At 43.0% G+C, this 23,963-nt stretch overlaps 1 protein-coding gene across 1 annotated transcript in view; it reads left to right on the forward strand.

Moving 5' to 3' along the window:
* Window positions 1-23,963, forward strand: part of PKHD1 (PKHD1 ciliary IPT domain containing fibrocystin/polyductin) — a 244,584-nt gene that overhangs the window by 55,526 nt on the left and 165,095 nt on the right. Inside the window, exon 35 of the mRNA XM_085574415.1 lies at window positions 2,777-2,927. Within this exon, the coding sequence (XP_085430541.1) occupies window positions 2,777-2,927 (151 nt within the window). The remainder of the gene's footprint in view (window positions 1-2,776; window positions 2,928-23,963) is intronic.

Consider the following 23,963-nt stretch of genomic DNA (forward strand, 5'->3'; position numbering starts at 1 on the left):
TGGTTTAAGTGCACATTGAATTTCTCCTGGTTTTCTTACTAATTTTATAGAATTACAGAATAGCTTGGGTTTGAAAGGACCTTAAATCTCATCTCATTCCACCCCCTGCCATGAGCAGGGACAGCTTCCACTATCCCAGATTGCTTCAAGCCACATCCAGCCTGGCCTTGGACACTTTCAGTGTTGGGGCAGCCACCTGAACAATGTTTTTCAGTGGTTTAAATAAATATTTTCTTTATGTAGTTTGAACCACAGCCCATCCTTTATCAGCTCATAATGGCAAAATCATTTTCCTTAAAAGAGTTGTAGGTTTTGCCATTAACAACACTTGTATCAAAGTACATTCCTGAATTCCATTTAACAATACACTCATTTTCTTGCATTTCCTTTAAACATTGCAATTTGTTAACAGTATTTTAGTATGTGCTTGCATGAGATCAGAAAGGAACTGATTCTTCTTACAAGCAAAGCATATTTACTTTTTGAAAAAAAAAAAAAAACCAACAAAAAAAACCCCTGTGAAAACCACTCAAAGGTCCTTGTATTGACTTGGATGTCTGGGAAATTGTGTCCATGCCCTGTATCCAGCTGACCACCACCCCCTTCTGCCTTTAAAACGGTTGGTTATTTAAAAGATGCAATTTTTTCTTGGAGCTTTTAAAAGTACTTTGCAGTCTTGAAAGACAGCCCAGTCCACTGAATTATTGTACAGGACAAGATCAATTCTCAAAGTGTTGCTATCAAAAGCAAGAACAGTTCCCCAAGGCTGGCTTTTGATTATTGACACAGAAGAGGTAAAAGTTTATTTAAATATAAAAATAAAAAAAATTGTTGTTAAAAGGGTTCAGCAACTTGCAAAGGCTTTTTTTTTTTTTTTTTAGTATTGTGTGATTTCTGATGTGGCTGATTCCTTTACCACTTTAACCAACAAACAGCTCCTCAATGCAGGTCAGAGCAGGGCTTTGTTTGCAGAGTGAGCTGCTGCATCCAGCAGGGAATTTTTAAATCGTCAGGGTCATCAAACCACTCTGATCATCACCCTCCCAATAAAGCTCTGACCCTTGGCTTTCCAATTGGGTCAATTCTGGGAGAGCTTTGGGCTAAGGAGGTGCTTCACCTCCTCTACTCCTCTCTCATGAGACCCCCCCTGGAACAGTGTCCAGCTTTGGGGTCCCCAGCACAGGAAGGGTTTGGAGATGTTGGAGCAAATCCAGAGGAAGCAGGATGAAGATCACAGGGATGGAGCAGCTCTGCTGTGAGGAAAGGCTGGGAAAACTTGGATTGCAACACCTTTCAATGCCATGAGATTTGGAGAGGGACTCTGGACAAGTGCCTGGAGCAAAAGGGGAATGGCTTCAAACTGATAGAAGGTAGATTTTGAAAATTATTAGGAAGGGATTGTTCCCTGTGAGGGTGGGGAGGTCCTGGCACAGGGTGCCCAGAGAAGTTGTGGCTGCCCCTGGATCCCTGGAAGTGTCCAAGGCCAACTTGGATGGGGCTTGGAGCAAGCTAGGCTAGTGGAAGGTGTCCCTGCCCATGGCAGGGGGATGGAACTGGATGAGCTTTAAAGTCCTTCCCATCCAAACCATTCTGGGGTTCTAATCCCAAAGACACTTTACCAAAATCCTGTCATATGGGATTTTCAGGAACCTGAAGGCCTCTTAATATCCTGATCCTGCCTATCTGATCCTCTGTTTTGTTGAGTAAATAACACTGAACTCTGTCCTTTCTTTGCTATTCAGAAAAGCTGTGAAATTTCTGGGCTGCGTTGCTGGTTGTTGTGCTGGTGTTGCTCTAACTCCTTTCTCCTCACCTTCCCACAACTTGCCTGTGTGAATCTGATGGTGGGGTGGGGAGGAGAGGAAGAAATAGCAATGGCCAAGAGTCACAGAATTAGTTTGGAAAAGACCTCTGGGATCATCAAGTCCAGCCATTAACCCAGCACCACACTTTGCTCACCACCAAACCATATGTTGAATCCTATAGCTCCCCACAATGAAACACTACCAAAATCAGCAATTGTCAGCAGCAGAACCAAGGAAAAAAAGTGTTTCTCTCCTGCCACGTTTTCTATTTCTTCTTCCCCCTGTGCAAGGGGAGGCTTTAGAGCAAATGTCTGCTGGTATAACTGGCACATATATCGAATCTGCTTAGTCTGGGCTGTTAAGTAAGTTTAATTAATTTACTAAGTTAATGTTCCAATGTTAGCAACAAAGCATCATTGCAATCAGCTGGGTAGCAGGAATTGGAACCCCTAAATGAGCTCATTTTTTCACAGTTGGAATTAGGGACCAGTTAGCCAGTTGTGTGGTTTTTCCAATTTCTCCCCTTGCCCTAGGGGAGTTGCAAGTTATTCATTCCCCATTGCTAAGTGTGAGTAAGATGGGGAGGGGGGAGACACAAACAAACCCTACTCCTTGTAGGAGTCCATCTTTGCTCCCAACACTGCTGATTCCTTCCCTGTTGTCTGCACTTATCTGCCTGCCTTGGTCCTAGAATGGCATTTGTTCCTGTTTGTGATGGTTTGGGGAAGGAGAAAAGCATCACTGAGAGATATTTACTGCATGTGTTTTCATCCTGAGTGTGTGCAGATAAAGGGGGGAAAAACAAATAAACAATAAAAGAATGGAAACAAAATTACCGAAATTTGCAAAGTTTGACAAATGGTGGCCAGGAGTTGCCACAAGCTAATGGCTTTCAATGATTAATAAGAGTAAAAATAATTGCATTTCATTAAGATTGATGACACCCCATTTAACCTCCCTTCTCGTTTCAGCCCTAAAGTGGAAAGAGATGAAGTTCTCATCTATAATAGCTCCTGTAACATTACCATGGAAACTGAGGCAGAGATGGAGTGTGAGGGAGCTAATCAGCCAATTACTGCCAAGATTACTGAGATATGGAAAAACTGGGGCCAGAACACTCAGGTATAATCAAATCTTTTTTACAGACTGATTCAAACAGCTTAAAATTAAATTTGTAATATTGTGTACATTTAAAGGGGGGCAAGAAAAAAAACAATTTAGGCTGAGCAGCAGCAATATATAATATTAAATGCTTTCCAACTTTGAATAGCAGTTCTAATGCAGCACAGCTGAATTAATGGTTAACTATGGCTAATCATGTCTTTTATGAGACATAAATGAGCTTTACCTTATTTTCTGAGCAATCTATGTATTTTTTAACACTCTCTCCCTGCTTTTTTTTTAAATATAAATTCAATTTTCTTCTAAAAGTGTTATTTTCTGTTAATCAGAAATCTTAGCCATGAGGTACAGTTTCAGCTCTCTGGCAAAGACTTAGCATTCAGTGCAGCCTTGGTTATATTTGATTTTTGCTGCTTTTCAGTAGCTGAAGGAAAATGGGACAGTCTCCCCAGTGCTATCTGTGGTATTGCAAGAAAATAAGACATATGCCAAGAGTTCATGACAAAAAAGCCATAATCCTGAACCAGCATAAAGTTTAAGAATTGATACATAAAAATGTCATTGCTAACCTGAAATATCCTGTTAGAGTTCTCACAGTTTTGCAGAGGGGGTGTTTAGCCACTTGTAAGAAGAAATTTAGAAGGGTTGGATATTTGTTGGACACCAGTTATCTGTTCTTCATTCTCCTTTCCTAAAGGAGCAGCTCCTGAGATGTGGAGGAGATCTCCTGAATACAGGAACGTCTGAGTGGGGATAGTTACACACCTGACTTAGGATAAAAATAAAACACTATTTCTAATCTATTAAACAAAACTTTCACACAGTCTTTTAGCACAATTTAGGAAAATGAAGTTAATTTGCTCAGGATCAATGTTAAAGGTACTACAGTAATTTTTAACTCTATCTGCAAAGAGATTTCCTGTATTTAAGGACTTTAAATTTACTTTGCCATCCCAAAAAGTAGCTGCATTATCCTGGTAGAATTATTTTGATGCATTTTTGCATCAAAATGTGTTGAATTCTGTACTTAGTTTCATATAGCTGATCTATTCTATATTTAGGAGTCTCTGAATACTTGCAAATCTACCTTACATGAATATTACTATTGCAGTGGAGTATCCTAAATTACAATTCTTTTTTCTGTTCCAAACCTGTCCTCAGTCTGTAAAGGAATGTCAGATGTAGAATTTACCTATTAAGGTACATTTGCTCATCAGTCTTGTTAGTTATGGAACCTAAAACATGCCCAGCTAAGGAGAAATACCAAAATTGCAGGAGTGAAGTGCCCAGACAAGTGTGAGATCAAATGGTAACTCCTCCTTACATTCCTGTTTTCCTTCCCAAATGGGATAAGGGCATCTCTAGAGACCCAGAGCCTGGGCTGCAGCACGGAGGGATCTTCCCCTCTGCTGTCTGTGATCTGGCAGCTCAGCTGTGGCACAGCTCCTGCAGGATGACAGGTTGTCCTGTGGCTCAGGTGGGAGCAGGAAGAGGAAGAGGCCGTGAGGTTTGTTCCTGCTGTGATTTTTCTGCTCAGAGTAGGGAAAACCAAGGAAGTCCTGAGTGTCCTGAATGAACAAATTCATTCAGAGCAGGATGAAAACAGCAGCACTTTAGATCTGGGATTTGCTGTTGCTTAATGAACCCAGTGGGCATTTGGAATCATTTTATCCCTCTTCCCAAAACTGGCTTGGGTGAGAAGAGGTGGATGGGTGGGGAGTTCAGATAAATGGCTTCAATTTTGGTCCCTTTCTGGCTGACAGCATCCCGGTAAGATTTATGACCTGGTGCAGCGCATGCATGCTTCACTGTGGAGGTTTAAATCATGTCATGTGAACTGGCCTTACCTTTCCAGTGGAAAAAATGGTCCCCAGGTCCAGCACTAAGCAGTGCAATGCATTAATAGCACCACGTGCCTTAGGATAATGGTGCTATTAGCAGGCAGCACAACTCTGTGTACAAGTAATGGGGCTGCATCTCTTTATAATAACATCTGGCACTTCTCTTGCATGCTCATGCAAGGATCTCAAAGCATTCCATAAAAAAGCAGCCTGATCTTGTTCTCAGCACAGATACATTGCTCAGTGGTTTGTTTTCTGCTTCCTCTGCTGCCAGCTGAAGGGTGCCCAGGCAGGCCAAGAACTCACCCAGCTGGGTGCTATGGGAGCATTGGTTCAGAGGTGATTTGGTGATGGTGGTGGAGCAGGATTAGCTCCAGGATGGCACTGGAAGTGAAAAGGTAAAAAGACTGACAGAGGCTTTTGGCATTGAATGAATGGGCACTGGCAAGAAGAGAGAACAGCCTTGGTTGAGAGCAGAAAATTACAAATAAATAAAATGTAAAATATTGGTTCTGGGAACTTGAGCCTGAGAGGTACAAATGGTGACATCACCAAACCTGCTAGAGTTCAAGCAACATTTGGACAACATTCTTAGGCACAGATTAGGGCTCCTAGAGTTGTTCTCTGCAGAGCCAGGAGCTGGCCTTGATGATCCTGATGTGTTTCTTGAAACTCAGGGTATTCTACAATATGCTCACTATTCTGTGACACAGCTTTTAGGATATTTTTTAATCAGTTTTATTATTTAAACAACTGCATTTTCTGGTAGGTGCTGCAAAATCCATCACTCAATTTTTGTCCTTTCAACTCTGATCTCTGAGCTGTTGCTTGCATGAATCATAGAATCCTGAATGTTGGAAAAGACCTCCAGGAACATCAGGTGCATGGTTACAATCAGGGATGGGCTCAGATCTGAATCTAGAGGACTCCCAGAATTTCATGGGGTTTCAAGGTGCTACCTGGAGATCTGTGATTTTCATGGCAGACTCCATGAAATTTCAGTTCCATTTGGATTTTTCCTTATGTCTGGTCTGTGTCCCACCACCCCCCCAGAGAATAATTTTTATGATTTTCATTAGAAACTTATTTAAGCTCTCGCCTCACTTTGTGTTTGAAGTATTTTGCCCTGTATGACTTAATTAGGTCACAAGAAGTAAGCAGCAGGCCTCCGCCCCACTGTTGCATTCAGCATCATTAGTGTTTGTAACTTGCCATGCTATTATCTGAGTTGCACAATTATTTTTATTTCAGTATATAATGCAATTTAGCCTACTGAAAAGAGAGGGAGGGCACAAAAACCCCCAGCACTGATTGTATATCCCACAGGACTTAATTAGTTCACAGCTTCAAGAATGCACTGGATAATGGGAAGACATGAATTAAATAATAAAAGTCAAAAGAAAAGTTCTAATGCTCACTCAGTACCTGTCCACTTCCACCTTGGCTGCATAATGAGATGTCAGCTCTGGTGACACTGATGAGATGTGCAAAACACCCCAAAAACACAAGGAGAGGATGCTCACGGGAGGGTTTGACCAGGCTGGGATGGCTCTGAACCCATTATGCTTAGTGAGCCTTCCCATTATTATTTCAGATCACTGGACCAGCTAATCATGATGCAAACATGTTGCTGGAGCAGCTCGTCCCTGTTCCCACTCCCCCTCCTCTGCTGGCCCACATGGCTGATGGAATATTTGGCAGAGGGCCGATTACCACGTATTTAGTCAGCCCTAGGGAAGCTGAACTGGTATCCCAGTGAATTCCCTGCAACCCAACCCTCAAGGGGTCCCTGTTGAGGGATAGGAGGTTAATAAAAAAAAAAAAACTTCCCAGCTAAAAATGCCATCCTGGATTATGGCTCTGCCTGGGTGTGCTGCGCTGCCTTGAGTTTGTTTTTAATAGGTGTTGAGATTTAAGGGGTGGCTTAGAGTATTAAGGATCTGTGAATTCTTAGCTTGGTGACTGATGCAGGGATAACTGTTTTGTTCACTTCTCATGAAAGAAAAAATACCCCCCCACACACAAAGTCTGTGTCTGAGATATGTACAGTCACTTCAAAAATCCTTTCTGTTCAATTTCCACTTAATATAACCAGGACTAGATCTTCAAATCCCTCTGATTCCTCTGCAGATCTTAGAATCATTCCTTTCCTTCTTTTTTAGCCTTTTTTTCCCCCTACTTACCATCTCTCTTGATGCCAAAGTATTTGGAGGTGAGGGAAGCAATGAAATGGTTTCATCAGGTGGAGATATTTGCTGGTTTACAAAGGTGGCAAAACCTTGGCAGCTTTCAGGGAGCATGGAAAGGTCCCTGGAAGCCCATAAAGGGCACAAAGCACTCTCATTTTATTACTTATGCAAGGTCAGATTTGTTTGGGTTGGAAGGGACATTAAAGATCAACTCATTCCAACCCCTTGCGATGGGCAGGGACAACTCTTGAGCATGTTCTCCATCTGTGAGGGTTATAAGTGATGGGAATTGACTCTTATTCTCATTTTAGAGCTGTCCTCATGTTGTGTGGATGTTTGATGGGTGCATTTTTGAGGGTGAAGGGCAGTCCATGAGGAAAACCACCACAGGCTGAGGGTAATTAGGCAGGGCAGGGATCACAGAGTCACAGAAAGGTTTGGGTTGGAAAGGATCTTAAAAAGGTCATCTAGTTCCAGTCCCCCTGCCATGGGCAGGGACACCTTCTACTAAACCAGGTCGCTCCAAGCCTCATCCAGTCTGGTCTTGAACACTGCCAGGAATGGGGAAGGAACAGAGCAGATTCCAGTTTGATACCATATCAAATATCCAAATTTGTTTGGAGGGGGCTAATAAAATAGCTGTCCTGTTTTATTCTCTTCTCCGCTTGAAGAAGAATTATGCTGCAATAGATATTTAATTCCTGTGTATCCATTTAGAGTACAAAACCAGAACCTCTTATCTGGCCTGAGGATCACAACTTGCTGAGATTTGGGAGTAGTTTCATTGGATTTATTAACAAGCATCCTGATAGAACCTGACTTTATGTTGTCTTGGGCTGAGAATAGAGTTCCTAGGTCCTTTGGCACTGCAACCAGCCAAAAATAGCCATGTCACACAGGATGGGACATCAGAAGTAGGACTGAAACTCTTCTACAGTATTTTGTGTGTATTTTCATAAATATGCACTTTTAACAGCCCAGCAAGCCCACCCTTGCATTTCCAAATTCCCTGTTCTCTTAATATCTTGGCCACAGTGTTATTTTCAGAAGGAGGTGGGGAGAGCAATAAAACCCACCAGACCCTCACAGAAAAGAAGTGGAACAGTCCATAAAAAAAACTAATAAAAATAAAGCCACAAAACCAGTCTTGGGGTGTGGGGGCTGCTGGAGCAGAGAGGTACCATCTGCAAGGTTGTTAAGTTGTAGAGAACCAAGATGGGCTCCCCAGTAACCACAGGCAATGTGAGGAGATAAATGGTTGACCCGAGCCCGTGTCAGGCAAGGATTGATGCCACTATCAGCCCCAGTGCCTTTGCAATGATTTTTTAAAAAATCTCTGATAGAGTGTGTTATCTAGTTACTGGCACGAGGGCAATGGCCTGGAGGCAGTGGGGAGGAGGGGGGGAGGAAGAAGGAAAGAGAGAGAGAGAGAGAAAGGAAAAGAAAAGGTCATTCCAGGAGGACAATCTCTGTTGGACTAAATGAGAAAATAAGGGCCTTGCTCTGGAAGGGGAGAAGGGGAAAGTAAATAAATAAACAATAGGGAAAAAGGGGGCTGCTAGGTGTGTGAGGAAAGGATAAGCAAAATTGCTTCTCTTCTTTGTTTTCATTTTTTTTTTTTTTTTCTTTCTTTTCTTTCTTTTTCCCCCCTTTCCTTTTAATAGGTTCAGCCTTGGGCAGCAATGGGAAATTTAGGATTTGGGCTTGTGGTGTGGTTTTATTTTCCTTTAACTTTTTGCTTCCTGATTTGAGGTTTAACTGTTTCCTCTCTGCTGTCAGATGAAAAATGAAAGACTAAACTTTCTCTTCCCCCCCCCACATTGTAAAAGCCTTTTCTTTTTATTTTCGATCCCACCTTCTTTCTAATGTCTCTGAGGAGATTACTTCCTGAATTGTAAGTGGTTTCCAGGGAACACTTCTCCCCACTGCTCACAGAGATGCACTGAGAGGAGCACTGGAAGCTATCCCCAGCATATCCTAGGGTGTAATGCCATGATCCCCAGGATGGGATGCCAGTCCCTGTAATCCAAAGCACCTCAAAGCTTTTCCATGTGCATTTAAACAAACCTGTGTGAATCAGAACTGAACATTGCAGAATTTAATGAGAGCTGTTTTCCTTTTCCCACTTCCATTTATCCCTGCTCCCAGGCCTTTAAGAGAAACAAATTTGGAGTGAAAAGCTCCATTTTGGAAGTGCTGCTCCAGGGAACAGAAAGAAAATCTTTCCCTTTCTGCACCAAATGAAGGCTCCAATATAGGTCAGGAGGGTGTGGGGAAGCTCCTGAGTGACTGTGGGCTTGTGTCCTCTCCATTTGCTCCCAGGTGCTTGCACAGAGAGTTGCTGCCACTTTTCTGTTTAATTATGACAGAAACTCTAATTTACTCCTTCAGCAATTCAGCATTTGGGCAGGGGAAGGATTGTCTGTGTTTGGAACCATGGCTTTGGTTCTCCATCTGTGGGACTTGATCTCAACAATGGTTGGGGTTGGAAAGGTCTTTAAAGATGTAGATCCACTAAATAGGGTATCTCAAAGTCCTCTTCAAGCTGGCTTTGTCTCCTTGGGGGAAGGGAGTGGGAATTTTGGATGCCTGGGACTGTGCTGGGGTGTCCAGCTTTGGGCTCTGGGTGAAATTGGAGGAAGCCTTGTGCCTTCCCATCTGCCCATCTTGAATTAAATGGGAAAAGGGCTGAGCAACCTAGAAACACACCTAGCCCAGGCTTGTCTGCATTGGAACATGTCTTAACATATCTGATGGTCTTGTGTCATAGTTGAGATGGAGACGGAGATGATGCAAAGCAACACACTCCATTTTCAGAAGGCTTCAAACAGTTTTGATTTTAGCATGCATGCTTTTTATACATTCTTACAGAGTTCATAAGTTTACACTTATTGGTCATGAGAGACAAACAAAGTGCTTATTGGAATAGGAATTTGCAGGTTTCTCTTATTTATCCTTCTTTTCTTCTTGGTTTCTATGTCAGCAACCTCGGTAGAAAATTCTTTCAGGGATAAAAATGGATCCTCTTACCAAACTTCTCTCTGGCTCACGGAAGGTCCTGTAAAACCTCTTCCACAGTCTTGTCCTTCATGTAGTGTGACATGGGATAAAGATGTGGCCTTTCAGCCCCTTGTGTCCCTAACAGAGGCCAATGTCACCCTCTGACTCCTGTCCTCTCCCCAGTCCCACCCAGAGCAGCACTGTGGGCTGGATGCTCCACACAGCATTTTCTGTGTACCACAGGCATTGGCTGACCTACAAGTCAGCCAATTCCCAAAAATCCCAAACCTCTTCCCAAATAATTCTGGGGTCTGGCTCAGCACTCAACAAGGACTGGCCGTGTGGTGACCCTCTGCTGAAATCTGGGAGATTTCAGTGGCATTGTCTTGGCCAGAGTGGGATCATTGACTTGATTCTTGATGTGGTTGGGCCATGGCTGTAGCTCTAAAGTTCTGAGTCTGGTGCCTGGCCTGTCCTCTGCCCACGAGGGCCAAATCAGGTGTCCCACCCCATCCACAAGAACTGAGAAGAAGCCTTGGATAAAGTGTGGGGGAGGGGATCACAATTACGATTTACTTCTTTGAAAAAAAAGCAACCTGAGGAAAACAAAAGCCTGAAAATTTGGCCTTTTAGCAAACCACTGGTAGTGATGGAGAGAAAATAATTTTGCATCATGATTTCTTCTGTGCACTGAGTTTAGAGTGAAGAATAGAGGAAGGACAAATAGAATTTGTTGTTCAGGGATTTTTAAATTTTTCTTCCCCCGTTTTGTTGCTGTTGGTGCTATCGTGACATTTAGCACAGACTAAAAATGTGTACAGCTAGAGGAAAAAACAAATTTAAAGTAGGGAAATTTCAGTTCAGAGAGCGTTTATTAATAACTTTAAAAAAATTTGCTGCAGGAGGAGGGAAAACCAGAGCTCTTTGCCATGATGAATCTACTCGAGGCATCCCCCTGTCTCTAAGGAAAGGGTTAATGTGATGTGGTTGCCAGTAAAAGCAAGCTGTTTTCCTGATGAGCCTGTAATAGCCGGGTGATAGACTGGCTTAACAACTGCTGGCTAAATGCTGGGTACCACCCCCTGATTGGCAGCTCCCTAAGTGGAAGCCCCTCGTGTCCAATCTGTCCTCGTGAATTGCTGCAGAGCAAAGGACTTCATTAAGGGATCGTAAGGGGACCTCCTAAAAATCAGCAAATAATTACGCTGGGGTAGAGAGGAGGGGACTGAGAGCTCTGTGGTCCCCGTGAAGAAAAGCAGACTGCCAGGGCAGGGAAGCATCAGGTGAAATGGGTGCTAGGAACACTTACCCCTGAACGCTGGGTCTTCTCAATAAAGCCCAGTTTAGCCCTGTCTATGACTTAAACAAAATATTCTCGGTCAGCTCCCTGGGTGGTGGAGGGCTGGGAGCTGTTAGCTCATATTCAGTTAAATTTCAAATGTCAGAGCTCGTTAGTGGTGATTTTAGCCAAAGACAGTTTGTGAGGAGCTGGGTAAATTTGAACTTCCTCAAATAAAATTGAGGAAAGAGATTGCTGTTTTGCTTATTGATTTATTTTCCTGCTTTCACACATCTTCTCTGGGTTTGGGATTCTGATCAAGGGTCAGGCTCAGCTTCACCTAATTAGGGGTCACAGTGCTCCCTCTTCACACACACTCTCTTCCTCTCTCCTTCTCTAATTCACCTTTATTTGCAGTTTTTCCTCCTTCCTTCACCTGTGTTTGGTGCGTAGAAGATGCAATTTTTGCTTTGTGTTGAGGGGAGCTTTTCCCTGAGCTCACCAGTAAAGCCAGGGGGGCAGGCACAGGAAGGCAGCACAGACCATTCTGTGGTAGATTTAGTGTAAGATATTTGGGAACAATCCTTTCCTGTGAGGGTGGGGGGACCCTGGCATGGGTTCTTAGAGAAGCTTCGGCTACCCCATCCCTGGGAAATGTTCAACACCAAATTAAATGGGGCTTGGAGCAATCTGGTCTAGTCAAAGGTGTCCTTTTCTCTGTCAGAGTTAGATCTAAATGGTTTTTAAGGCCCTTTCTTGCCCAAACCAGTCTGTGATTGCATGATTCTGTGAAATGAATTGGCTCAGAAGAAGTTGGGCAGTCAGTGTTGTTCTGCAGTGACTTTTTGGGAGCCCTAATGGGGGGAGTCAAGGAATGGAGCCACTGAGCTAAAAATGTGCCTTCAAAGCTGAGATGGCCAGACAGTACTGCAGAAATTGAGTTTTTTTCCATGCTGAAAGTGACTGCTGGTCACTGGCATGGCTCCAAACCATGTGCTCAATTTCAGGTCTGGAGGAAGGAGTTTCTGGTAGGTACATGAAGGTTTTGAATACAAGTATCATGGGTGACAATTCTGAGTGAGTTTCTCCAGGTGGTGATAGTTGGCATTTCCATTTTTATCTACACCCTCTTTTGTGTCTGTGCACTAGGATGGTATCCAACTCTCTCCAAAATGAAATTCACCCTTGGAATATTACTCAGCACACATCTGCATCCTTTGGGGTAAGGATGTGCCAGCAGGGACCCTTGGGTAGAAGGACCCTGGGTTTCATATCCTGCCAAAAGATTTACAGGTAGATGAGTGTGTGTGTGTGGGAAGCAGAGAGTGGAGGCCATGGAGTGTGTTATTGCAGGGGATCTGTATTCCCAACAAAGATGAGCTGTTACAGCTCTGTTACAGACAGAGGGATGTCTTTGCAGCTCAAACAACACCAGTTTGTGCTTTCAACTCAAAGGCTTCTGAGTTCAGAGAACAGTATGTTGGTGAGGAGGTTCTTTCTCATGATAGAATCTCATCTTGTCTTATTTGAATGAAATTTGGGCTAAAATCTCCTGAAATGACAAGAATGGTTACTGTCCCGTGATGTCTGTGATGCTCTCTTCAGGGGAGGCATTCTCATTCAGGGCAAGTGGTTCAAAGTGCACTAAATTAACTTCAGCTGCCTTCTGGGTTCTGTTGTGGGGTTGTCTGCACCCCTGAAATCCTCTATTGTGTGCCACTGTGAGCTCAAACTACTCAAAAAAAATTAAAATTAAATAGATGGAAGCACTGTTCCATCGAGAATCAGTTTCTAATTTTAGCTACATAAATAAAATGTATTAAAGTGTACATATCTGCTGCAGACATGTCCTCATTTTGAAGGCGTCTTGTGTTGGGAATGTTCTCCCCTCTTTGTGCAGCTCCTTGCTCAGTAGGTTGGGAAGCTTTATCTGGATTTATCAGAGGTAGAGAGACACCCCTGACTGCAGGAAAATGGCATGGATGTTCCCAGTGTTCTAAATAATACTCAATGCTCAAATTCCCATTAGGAATTGGCAAATTCAGCTTGGAGTGACAGGGCAAAGGTGGCTTTGCTGGGGTGTGACATCGTTCTTGCCCCCATAACCTGCTGATACCCTGTTGCTTCTGTGACCTTTTCTGTACCAGTCCCATCTTCACCTTTTTACCTTTGTGGCAGATAAGTGTTTTTGATGATGACAATAAAGATACCACGGAGCACTTTTATTCTTGGTTGCCCCATCTGGGCTGCTCGTTGGATCCGAAGGGCCGGCGCTCCAGTCAGATTGCACTATCAGATGGAGCTGGCTCTATTTCCTGCATTATTCTTCCTGGCTGTACCACATTATGCAATTATGTTTGCATTTAAACCTGAGCACTTACCTGTAATGGTGCTGTGGCTCAGTACACGATACATTAGAGCAGAAGATAATGCACACAGATAGGCTGAGGGCAGCATGTTGTTGATGTGCTAAAGCTAAACAGGACACTGAGTTTGAGAGTGGACTCTGAAAGCTCGCAGCTTGGGAGGAGCTGCTCCAAAAGCTCACATTACTGAAATAACAGCTGTGCAGGGTGAGATTCTCTACCTGAGGGCCAGGTGCAGGATTGATTCCATTGCAGAAGTCAGACACCAGCACTGTTGGTCACTGCCAACTTCTGCCAGGACCAGGAGAGTCTTGGTGGCTGCTGGGAGTCCCAAATCCTGCATCCCTGTGGCACAACGTGAGAGGAAATGATTATTTCAAGGTTTAAAGGAAGCTTAGAGGAAGGCTGGAGAGTAACTTTTTACACATGGAGTAATAAAACAAGGAGTAATTGCCTTAAGCTAATTTTTTTTTTTTTTTATTAGATATTGTGAAAAAATTCTTTGCTAAAGGATGGCAAGACCCTGGCACAGGTTTCCCAGAGTATCTGTCACTGCTCAATCCCTGGCAGTGTCCAAGGCTGGGTTGGACAGGGCTTAAAGCAACCTGGGATGGTGGAAGGTGTCCCTGCCCATGGCAGGGGGTGGAACAGGATGAGCTTTAAGGACCTTTCCAACTCAAACCTTTCCCATTCTGTGATGAACCTTTGAGAAGTAACTGTGCCTCTGCTGCTGGCCAAGCCCTTTAAACCTCATTACACCTGCAATCATCCCTGTGATGCAGTGATAATTATGAATGCTGCTGCTCTGCATCAGATCCTACCCTGGGTAGATGGTCATGCCCAGTAATAAACAATGGCCCTGACTCTTGGGCTGAGGAGGTGTGGATGCAATTAAGGCAGAATCAATGTTTGTCCTTGAATTGTGTGGTTTTTCTGTCAGGTTTCTGTATTTTATGTGTAGAACAGACCAAGCTGTAGCTTAAACACAGTTTGCCCTCTTCCAAGCACTTTTCAGTCTTTGCCTGGTAAATCACTCTGAACCCCCTGCAAGCCAGGTTTGCTGTGGACATGGTTTGTGTATCAACTCACCTGTTCTCCCTATGCTTCCGTGGGAGCTGTGGGAAGCTCCGAGGCTGGATCCCACACTGGTGGTCTGACCTTCACAGCTGACCTGGGACTCTTGCAAGGGGCTCTAAAACACAAGGAGTTCCACCTCAAATTGAGGAAGAACTGCTTTACACTGAGGGTATCAGAGCACTGGAACAGCTGCTCAGGGAGAGCATGGAGTTCCCTCTCTGGAGGCATCCCAAACCCACCTGGAGATGTTCCTGTGTCACCTGCTCTGGGTGACCCTGCCTTGGCAGGGGGTAGGAATAGATGATTGCTCTCCAGAGGTCCCTTCCATCCCAAACGTCTCTGTTATTCTGTTCCTCTTCCTGCATGATCCAAAAAAACATCAGCAGTTCTCTCTGGCACTGTTGGGGTGGATGAGTCTCACTCCTCCCACCCCATTTACTGTAGCACCCATTCAGAAATCCTGCTTGCTGACATATAAGGACATAATTTGCTTACTTTTCCTGCAGGTGGTCGGCAAATTGTTGAGCTAATCTTTGCATTTGCAATATTTGCTCTAAGATTAGTAAGTGTAAGTCAAGCTCATTCAATTGGGAGACAATATTTGCACAGTGCAAAGGCTGACACAGTCACCAGCCTTGGTTATCCTGCTTGTGTAAACAACTTGATGCTGTAATTTTCTCATTACCATTAAATTGCTGTTTTTAATTTGCCTCAGAAACCTCCATACTTTGAGAAATGGCTGGTTTAGAAAGATATTTAAATTATGTTTGCCCTTTAACAGTGCTATGGAAAGGAAAACCCAGTGCTGTTGTATCTAAACTGGAAGATTGCACTGAATTCCTCAATGTGTTTCCACTCAGGATTTTCAGCAAGTTGGGCTTTAAATTCTGCACTAGGATAGTTAATTTGCAATATAATAAATAGAATAGAATAATAGAAAATATATGATAAAATAATATAATAAATATAAAAATGCATGGAATAGAATAGAATATCAGTCTGTATATCATGAATATATGATACAAATAAACTGAATATCATGCTGTAAATTAACATCGTGAAGATTCTTGTGAATTAACAAGGAGTTACAAAGAAATACACATTCTGTCAAACAAAGTTCTTCATGTGCTCCAAAAAAATCCCTCATCATCCCAGGACATTTTCTTTAATATATGAAATTGAGATTTCTGATTTTAGGCTCATCCTCCCACCATGACCCTGAGAGACCCAAGAATAACACTTTGTTCTCATGTGAATGTGGTAAAGAGACAGGGACCTTCCCAGAGGTCTCATGGTTTGTTTAATTACGGAATGGATTAATAGTGTTCAAATCCCTCCATTATTTGTTGTTTTACATTGAATTTGGGTGAGTTTTGTTGCCTGTGTGTCCAAAGATGGCTTATCTATACCTGGGATATACCCCCTGACAACAGTGATGTCTTTTCAGTACCCTCCCTATAAAAATACCATTAGATTTAACTAATCCTCCGTGTCCTTAATTAAATACTTCTGGAGCAAGGAGCCTTACCTTCTGTGCTTCAAAATTGCAGTGATTACTCCCCTGCTGAATAAACCTCTTTTATTTTTTTGCTGGTTTTGTTTGGAATTTATTTTTTTTTAAATAGGAATTAAGCTGTTTCTCATGCCATTGTCCAGTTGCAAACTGGCTTGAGACTGACTTGTGCCATGGCCTCTGACCTCCAAAACTGCCCACTCATTTTTTTCCTGAACTAATCAGCTCGATGAACTATTTACAGTTGGCTTTTGGGTCTTCTCACTGCTTCTGTGGCTGCCCCTGTCTGAGTAATTAATGATGCTGTGGCTTGTTTATGGTCTTGAGTTACTAATGCTCTTGGCTGCAAATGCATTTTTACCTCTGGGACGTGCCAGTTTCCTGGTTCTAGTCCCACCTCACCAGCCCAGGTCAATTTTTTGTGTGTAAACAGATTTATCCTCTAATAGTTTGGGAGAGACTAGAGTCATTCATCAGTCCCATAGAGAACATGCCCAGCCAGAGTATTCCCTTCTTGTGCCTGTGCGACTCACCAGAAGTCAGAAAGATTTCTGCAGGACAGCTAAAATTAAAAGAAATAAGAAAAAGGGAAAAAAAAAATCCTTCCTTTTTACTCAGGGTACAAGCAGTCTTAATTAAAAATAAAGATATTAGATAGTGCATCACATGCCCAGCCATGAACCCAGCCCTGATCCTTGCTGTATCAATGCTTTTGGGAGTAATTAAAGAAGGACGTGGTGGGATAATCCCATCTGCATTTTAAAGCTGGAGTAGTGGGTAAAGAGAAGTTACACAGCAGCAGATGATGCAGAGAGTGATAAAAATATCACCTTGTGGCCTTGGAAATGGTTTGCTGGGTTATGTTCCAGGCAGTCACAGCAAGAATGCTAAATCATAAGGGAAAACTGAGCTTGGTCTCCTACTCTCTCTGGAAACCTGTTCCAGTTCCTCCATGCAGGTATATTCAGAAGCATTCTGCTCATTTCCATTATTGGTTTATTCATAGCTACAGCTACTTCAAGTCTTCTTGGGGATAAGATTGTCTTTTGGCATAAATGATTACTTTTACACCTTTTACACAGTGTGTAATTCTCTAGATATCTTACCTTCTCTTGCTTTATGTTTTTTTCTTTCTTTTTTTCTTTTTTTTTGTGTGTTGTTCTTTGTTTTTGTTCTGGAGGGGTATTTTTTATTTGTTTCTTTGTTTTTTGGATGTGTCTAAGGCTACTTTCTTAGTGATTTGTGATTTCAGCACAACAATTTCTGCGATGTTTGGAAATATTTATTTCAGAAACCAGAATAAGATGGTCTCATTATCTCGTTACCTTTGTTGCCCAGTTTGGTTAGCAGTGTCTGCTCAGGTTACCCATGCATGGGAGTTTTGGGGCATCCTGAGCAGGGCCAGGAGTTGGATTCAATGATCCTTGTGGGACCCCTCCAACTCTGCATATTCCATGATTCTATGAAATAGAAGTGATAAAGGTGAATGTGGTGCTTTCACTGGGAGGATGGAAGTAGATTTTCCATTTCAAATTTTTACAGGGGTTCCCCTTTCTCTTAGTAGAGAGAATATATATTTTTTTTAGCTTTATGCTTGTTTTTGCACAAAATAAGATATTTTATCTTCTCTTCAGGATGGCCCCATGCCATCCTTCCCACAAATCTGTACATATGCCTTCATTCTCTCAGTGAGCAAAATTCTTATGCACTACAGGGAAAGAAAAGACAATTGCAAAAATCCTCTGGTTTTGGTTTATACAGGAAAAACACTTTTACACTGAGTGGTGAAGTTCAGGCAGGAGGCTGTTCTTAAAGAATGGGATGAATGAGAATCCTGTAATTGTCTTGGGGATGCTGTTATGCAGAGGAAGACCTCTCCATGCCAATTGAAATTCCATAGCTTTATACTTGTGGTGAGTATTTTCCAGTTAATTTGACAAAGGGTTAGAGGTGTGACAAGCAGGAGAGGCAGGGAATGATGCCAGAGACAGGTTCAGCTTCTTTGGGCACTGGGCAGCATTTTACTTGTTAATTCTACTGTCTGTAGCAAATAACTTGCATTTGCATCCCTTTCAAGTATGTGTAGGAGGGAGGAGCCTGCACCAATTTGTCTGGTTTAATTATAGATGTTCTTCCCACCTTCCTAATTGCTCCTTCATTAAGAAGTAGCTTGTTTCTTATTTTCCCTAGGAGCTAAAGATAATCAACTTTTGTTTGTTTCTGTAAATATTTTTTTTCTGCCCTTGAGGAGATAATTATTTCTATTGTTGCATGAAGATGGTGGCCAATACAGGAGGAATAATTAGAGCAGATGGCTGAAAATACTTCCCTTGTAAAAGACATCTAGTATAATAAAATACCTCCCCTTCTCTTTTGTCTCCTCCAAATACACGTTTTTCTTTCCTTCAGGTGGATGGGAGTCGGGTGAGGGGGTGTAAATCTTTTCCTGATGTATTAAACTGAGGAGCTGTTAAGAGTTCACAGCCTGGAAAGTGAGCTCCCTGCATCCATCACTGAAATTAAAGTGTTTTCAAATGTGGTGTGGAGTCCTGGGTGTGTGGCGTGGGGAAATCTGCGCTGCACTCCATCACTTGGAATGTTAACCTTGTCTCTCCGTGGTGACTGAGGACAGGAACACTTGCTCTCTGTACTTGCTGGTTAAATGGCAATCTGTCAGCACCAAGGAAAGGCTGCTCTCCTGGGTGTCAATCTCAGCATTCCAAACCTTTGTTCCTTCCTGGGACCTGGGACACTTCCTCCTGCTAAAGATTGCAGGAACCAGACTGTGCTGCCTTTCCCATCAGCTGGGTCTGGGGGAAAGGATAAAACCTGCTGGGGGTGGAGTTGGTGGGAAAACTCTCCTGCTTCCAGGTTTCTCCCTCTGGCCATGTCACAGGTAACCCTCAGCTGGAGCCCACAGCCTGGACTCATGGAATGGTTTGGGTTGGGAGTGGCATCAAAGAACATATTCTTTCAAAACCCCTGCTGTGGGCAGGGACACCTTCCAGTGTCCCAGGTTGCTCCAAGCCCCATCCAGCCTGGCCTTGGACACTTCCAGGGATGGAGCAGCCACAGCTCCTCTAGGAAACTTGTGCCAGGGCCTCACAGTAAAGAATTTATCCTTAAAATCTAGAGAAGAAGGGAGAATATGAGCACAGCAGGAAGCAGGGTCTGTGTTGAACTACATCACTGCTTCTTGGTTTTAAAACTTATTTTCTGATGAGAGGATGAAAGCTCTTATCTTTGTGCCTGTAATTGTTACTGCAGTCCTTTTTGGGGAGTGTGCTCTAAACAAACCCCACTTAAGTAAAGAAATTGTAAAGTTATCCCAATGTGTGATCAAATGACCTATTCTGTATCTAAGCAGGAGTTTGTCAACCCTTTAAAGCCCAAACCTTGCATTTTGGTATCCTTCCTGTTTGTGATTTTTTACCAGCCTGGGTGGGAATGCAAGTTTTTCACTGTTATTTATTCAGTTGTTGCAGTCACTGCTGCTGTTTCTGAGCCCTGGTAGTCACAGGCACAAGCTGACAAACTGATCCTGAGATGTGTCCCCAAAGGCTGACAGAAAGGCAACCCCAACCTGGCTGACAGCAGCAGCTAGAAAACATAAAATGGAAAGAAATCTGCCTGGAAAATGAAAAAAGGAGGTGTAGCAGGCAGGAAAGGGGGTTAAGGTGCTGAATTACAAAGAGATTGTATGTCTTCTATTGTATGCTACAAAAATGTTATTTTGCTTTTACATAATTCATTAATTATTTTGAAGTTATGTTTGGGAAGGAAAAATTAACCCAAGTTATTACAAGCAATGGTCCTGGTACAGAGGGTTTGGGCTTGATATGAGTTGTGCATAGAATCCCAGAATATTCTGAGCTGGAAAGGACCCTCAAGGATCATTGAGTATAACTATTGGCCCTCACAGGACACCCCAAAAATCCCATCATGTGCTTGAGAGCTTTGTCCAAATGCTTCTGAGCTCCATCTGGCTTGGGGCTCTGATCTGGAGAGCCTGTTCCACTGCCCAAATTCCCTCTGGGTAAAAACATTTCCCTAGCAAATAAAATTTCCTGTGTGCATGACACATTCCAAATGGATGTCAGAGCTGGAAAGCACTTGCAGGATTTTATCCATTGAATTTTCAGGTCAGATCCTTTCCCATCTCCTTCTGTTCTTTGATACCCCAGGAAGAATAACTGGGGTTTCTTAGGGATTCCCACTGGTGGTGATTTCCCACCCACAGGAGGTTGCTGTCCATATTTTGCAGATTTGGCTCCCTACTGGGTTAATGCTATCTGCTGTGCTGGATTGAACATGTGAAATGTTGCTAGAGTGGGTTTCCTATGGGTGTGTGATGTGAGGGCACATCCTGCAACAGTTTGGGGGATGATTTTACGTGTCCAGTTCAGGTTATAATTGTTTATTTAACTCACTACATTGTAAAACATACAGCCAGCAGAGACTCGTGTCCCAGTTTATCTCCTGATCGTCACAAACCCTGCAGGATTGCAGCATCTTTGTTGTCTTGCTTCTCCTGTTAAACCTCGTTGAAATTGGCCACGTTCAAATGTGAGCTGTGACAGTGACACAGATGGCTGCAGAGATGTTGTGGTCCCATAAGCTCTGTTTCCTCCAAATCCTCTTTCCAGCTCTGGTACCACTGAAGCCAGAGCGTGGAGCTGCCACCCCACTGCAGCAGCTGCTGCCAGCCAGCTTCAGCTTCACAGCTCAGGGTTTGTTTTATGCCAGCTCCTCTTTCTCCCATCCTGATTTTCCAGCTCCCTGCCATTTTTCCTGAAGCTGGAAAAAGCACAGGAGGAAAATGCCCAGCACCAGTGGCTGACAGACAGCTTTCCTTGGCTCTGCAGGTTCCTTCTGCTTCATCCAACAAGCTCATGTGGGGTGGGCACTCAGCCACAACCCTGGCACCTGCAGCTGCTGCTGCTCTTCAGGCTGACTGAGAAGTATTTCAATTAAACACCAGAGGTCAAATACAGGGTGCCAGGCAGGGGAAAAAAATAGAAAAATAAAGAGTTTTGCTTGTCTGAAAAAATAAAAATATTGAGAAGGATGTTGTGACTCTGTCACCAGCCCTGCTTATAGAGAGATGTGCAATTAATTTGTGTATTAGTTGGTGTTATTTTACCATGGGCTGCTTGAGTGGAACTGGATATAAACATCACCACCCTTTTGTAAAGGATCTTAAGAATTCTGTTGCAGCTGGAGATTTCACTGTGCTTTTCTCCCAGAAGTCAGGGAGGATAATCACATGGGATTCACAAAGTTGAGAAAAACTGTGCTGGTGGTTCAGGGCAGGTGTCTGTTTCACTAAACTTGCATTAGACCACACCCTCTTCTCTCACAGATCTTAAGGAGGTGCTCTTTCATCTTAGGGAAGGGTGCAGGACTGCAAGAGAAGAGTCACCAAACAAAATTGTTTGATGTCTTTACTCAGTCCCTACAGAGCTGCCTTCCCTCTGACCCCTCTCTGTGCTCTGGTAATTTAAAGTGTGTTCCTTGAACAACTCCCCTTTTCTCCTCCTAAAACAGATTCTTTGAATTTATTCTCTCTGTGGTAATGCAAGGATAGTACAAGTGATTATAAAGAGCTCTTGGTCTTGTTTTATTTAGCTGATGTTCATCAGTTTAATTTTATTTATAAAAACTAAAAAGTGATTTTACAATATTTTACAAATTGATTTTACAAGTCAGAAATTACTTGAAAGACACGCAGGCAGGTGGTACACATGACAGTGGACTAAGCCAGGCATTTTCTCACTGGAAACTTAGGTATGGACTGGGTGGAAAAATAGAGAATTGTATGAACTTGATTAACTCATTTTCTCCCCCTGTGAGGGTGGGGAGGCTCTGGCACAGGTTGCCCAGAGCAGTTGTGGTTGTCCCATCCCTGGAAGACTTGTCCAAGGCCAGATTAGATGGGGTTTGGAGCAATTTGGGATAGTGGAAAGTGTCCCTGCCCATGGCAGGGGGGTGGAACGAGGTGATTCTTCAAGTCCCTTCCAACCCAAACCATTCTGTGATTCCACTGTCATGTATGAACACTGCGATTTTTGTGCCAGATGGTGTTGGGACATCTGAACAGATCCTGAGTGCTCTAAGAGGTGACAGCAGAAACCAATCAAGCCCAAACACTGATTTTAGGTAGAGAGAAGCTTAAATTACTTGAATGAAGAAGTAGAGTGTTTTCTAGTTAGAAATCCCTAGCTGCCATCTTAAAAAAAAAAAAAAATCAAGTCAAATTCAGAAGAAGAATTAATTCTCAACTCTTGCAGAGCTCCTATCAACAGCTGATAAGTGCTAGCAAGTGGTGCTAGCGAGAAGGTCTGGTGCACTCCTTGCAGCCTTCCTTGCCCATGAGTTAGTTGGAAGATTCTGAGTGATTTCAGAGGATCAAAGTGACTTAAAGGCATTCATCAAACCTTCTAAACCAAATGTTCCTGTGGGTCCCACCATTTCCCATCTGCCCCCTCCAGTGTCCTGCTGGTGGCATTGGCAGCATTTGTGCCAGACAGGGATTTATGGAATTTGTAATTTTATGCTACAATTTTATGCTGTCCCCTCCTCTGAGATAAAAAACAAGTTTAATTAGCTATTTTTCAGTGGGTCTGTTGTATATTTTATGCCATCTGCTTCATAGCATTGTCAATGAAGAGTAATTCACAGCCTCTCTGGAAAGATAATGGGTAAAGGTGTCTATCCTTTGGAAGTTTGTCCTAAATCTCTGAACTATATAAACTAATGAAAATTTAACTTGTCCTAATACACTTAGGAACTATGCAATAATTTTACTTTGGTAATGATGAAGAGGTTCACTCCCTCTGACACCAGAGTTTGAACTCCCAAGAATTTTTTACTGCCTTTTGTGTTAATGCAGTCCCAGGCTTCACTCTGAACTGAATCAAGTTAATTCCCTTTACAGAGAAATCATAAAATGGATTGTAGAAAATCCCAGCATCCAGCCAGGGTGGATATCAGCCGGTTGTGTCATTTAGCCTGGGAACCATCACTCATTCCCTGGTGTAAATGATTAGAATGGTTTGGGTTAAAAAGACCTTACAGCTCATCTGAAGGTCCATGGGCAGGGACACCTTCCACTGGACCAGGTTGCTCAGGGACAACACTATGGGAAATATTCTACAAAACATCAGGCACATGAAACTAAACCTGAAAACAACACAGCAAGAGAGAATAATGATCATAACACCCCCATTATTGATTCACCCCAACTGCAGCTCCCAAGCAAAAGCTTTAATGCACTCGATGTGCTCCATTTGAAAATGGAGTAACTCTGTTTTGCTTTTGTCTTGAGGTTATTCTTTCCACTGCTGTTTTGGATTAGCACAGACCAGTGAGGACCACAAATATTTCTATGTCTGGTTTCCCCCCACCACTGCCTCAGATGAGTTGAGGATGTTCTTGCTGGTTCACATATGAGACCAAATAATATGTTTTGGATGTCCATGTTCACACTTGTGCACATGTGTCCAGGCAAAAATATTCACACCTTCTTCAAGAAATGCACCATCAGGGCCCTAAACAACCTGGTCTAGTGGGAGGTGTCACTGCCCATGGCAGGGGGACTGGAAGGAAATGACCTTTCAGGTCTTTCCAACCCAAAAAATTCTGTGCTTCTATAAAACCTTTACTGCAAAGTACATGCTTGAAGTTTGGAGGTGCGGAGGAACCTTTAAACTTAGGAATCATTTAATGATTGCATATCATGAGTCAGCCTATTATCAGTTTTCAAGTTATT

Source organism: Lonchura striata, chromosome 3 (genome assembly GCF_050655825.1).
Source record: "Lonchura striata isolate lonStrDom1 chromosome 3, ASM5065582v1, whole genome shotgun sequence".
Taxonomy (NCBI): domain Eukaryota; kingdom Metazoa; phylum Chordata; class Aves; order Passeriformes; family Estrildidae; genus Lonchura; species Lonchura striata.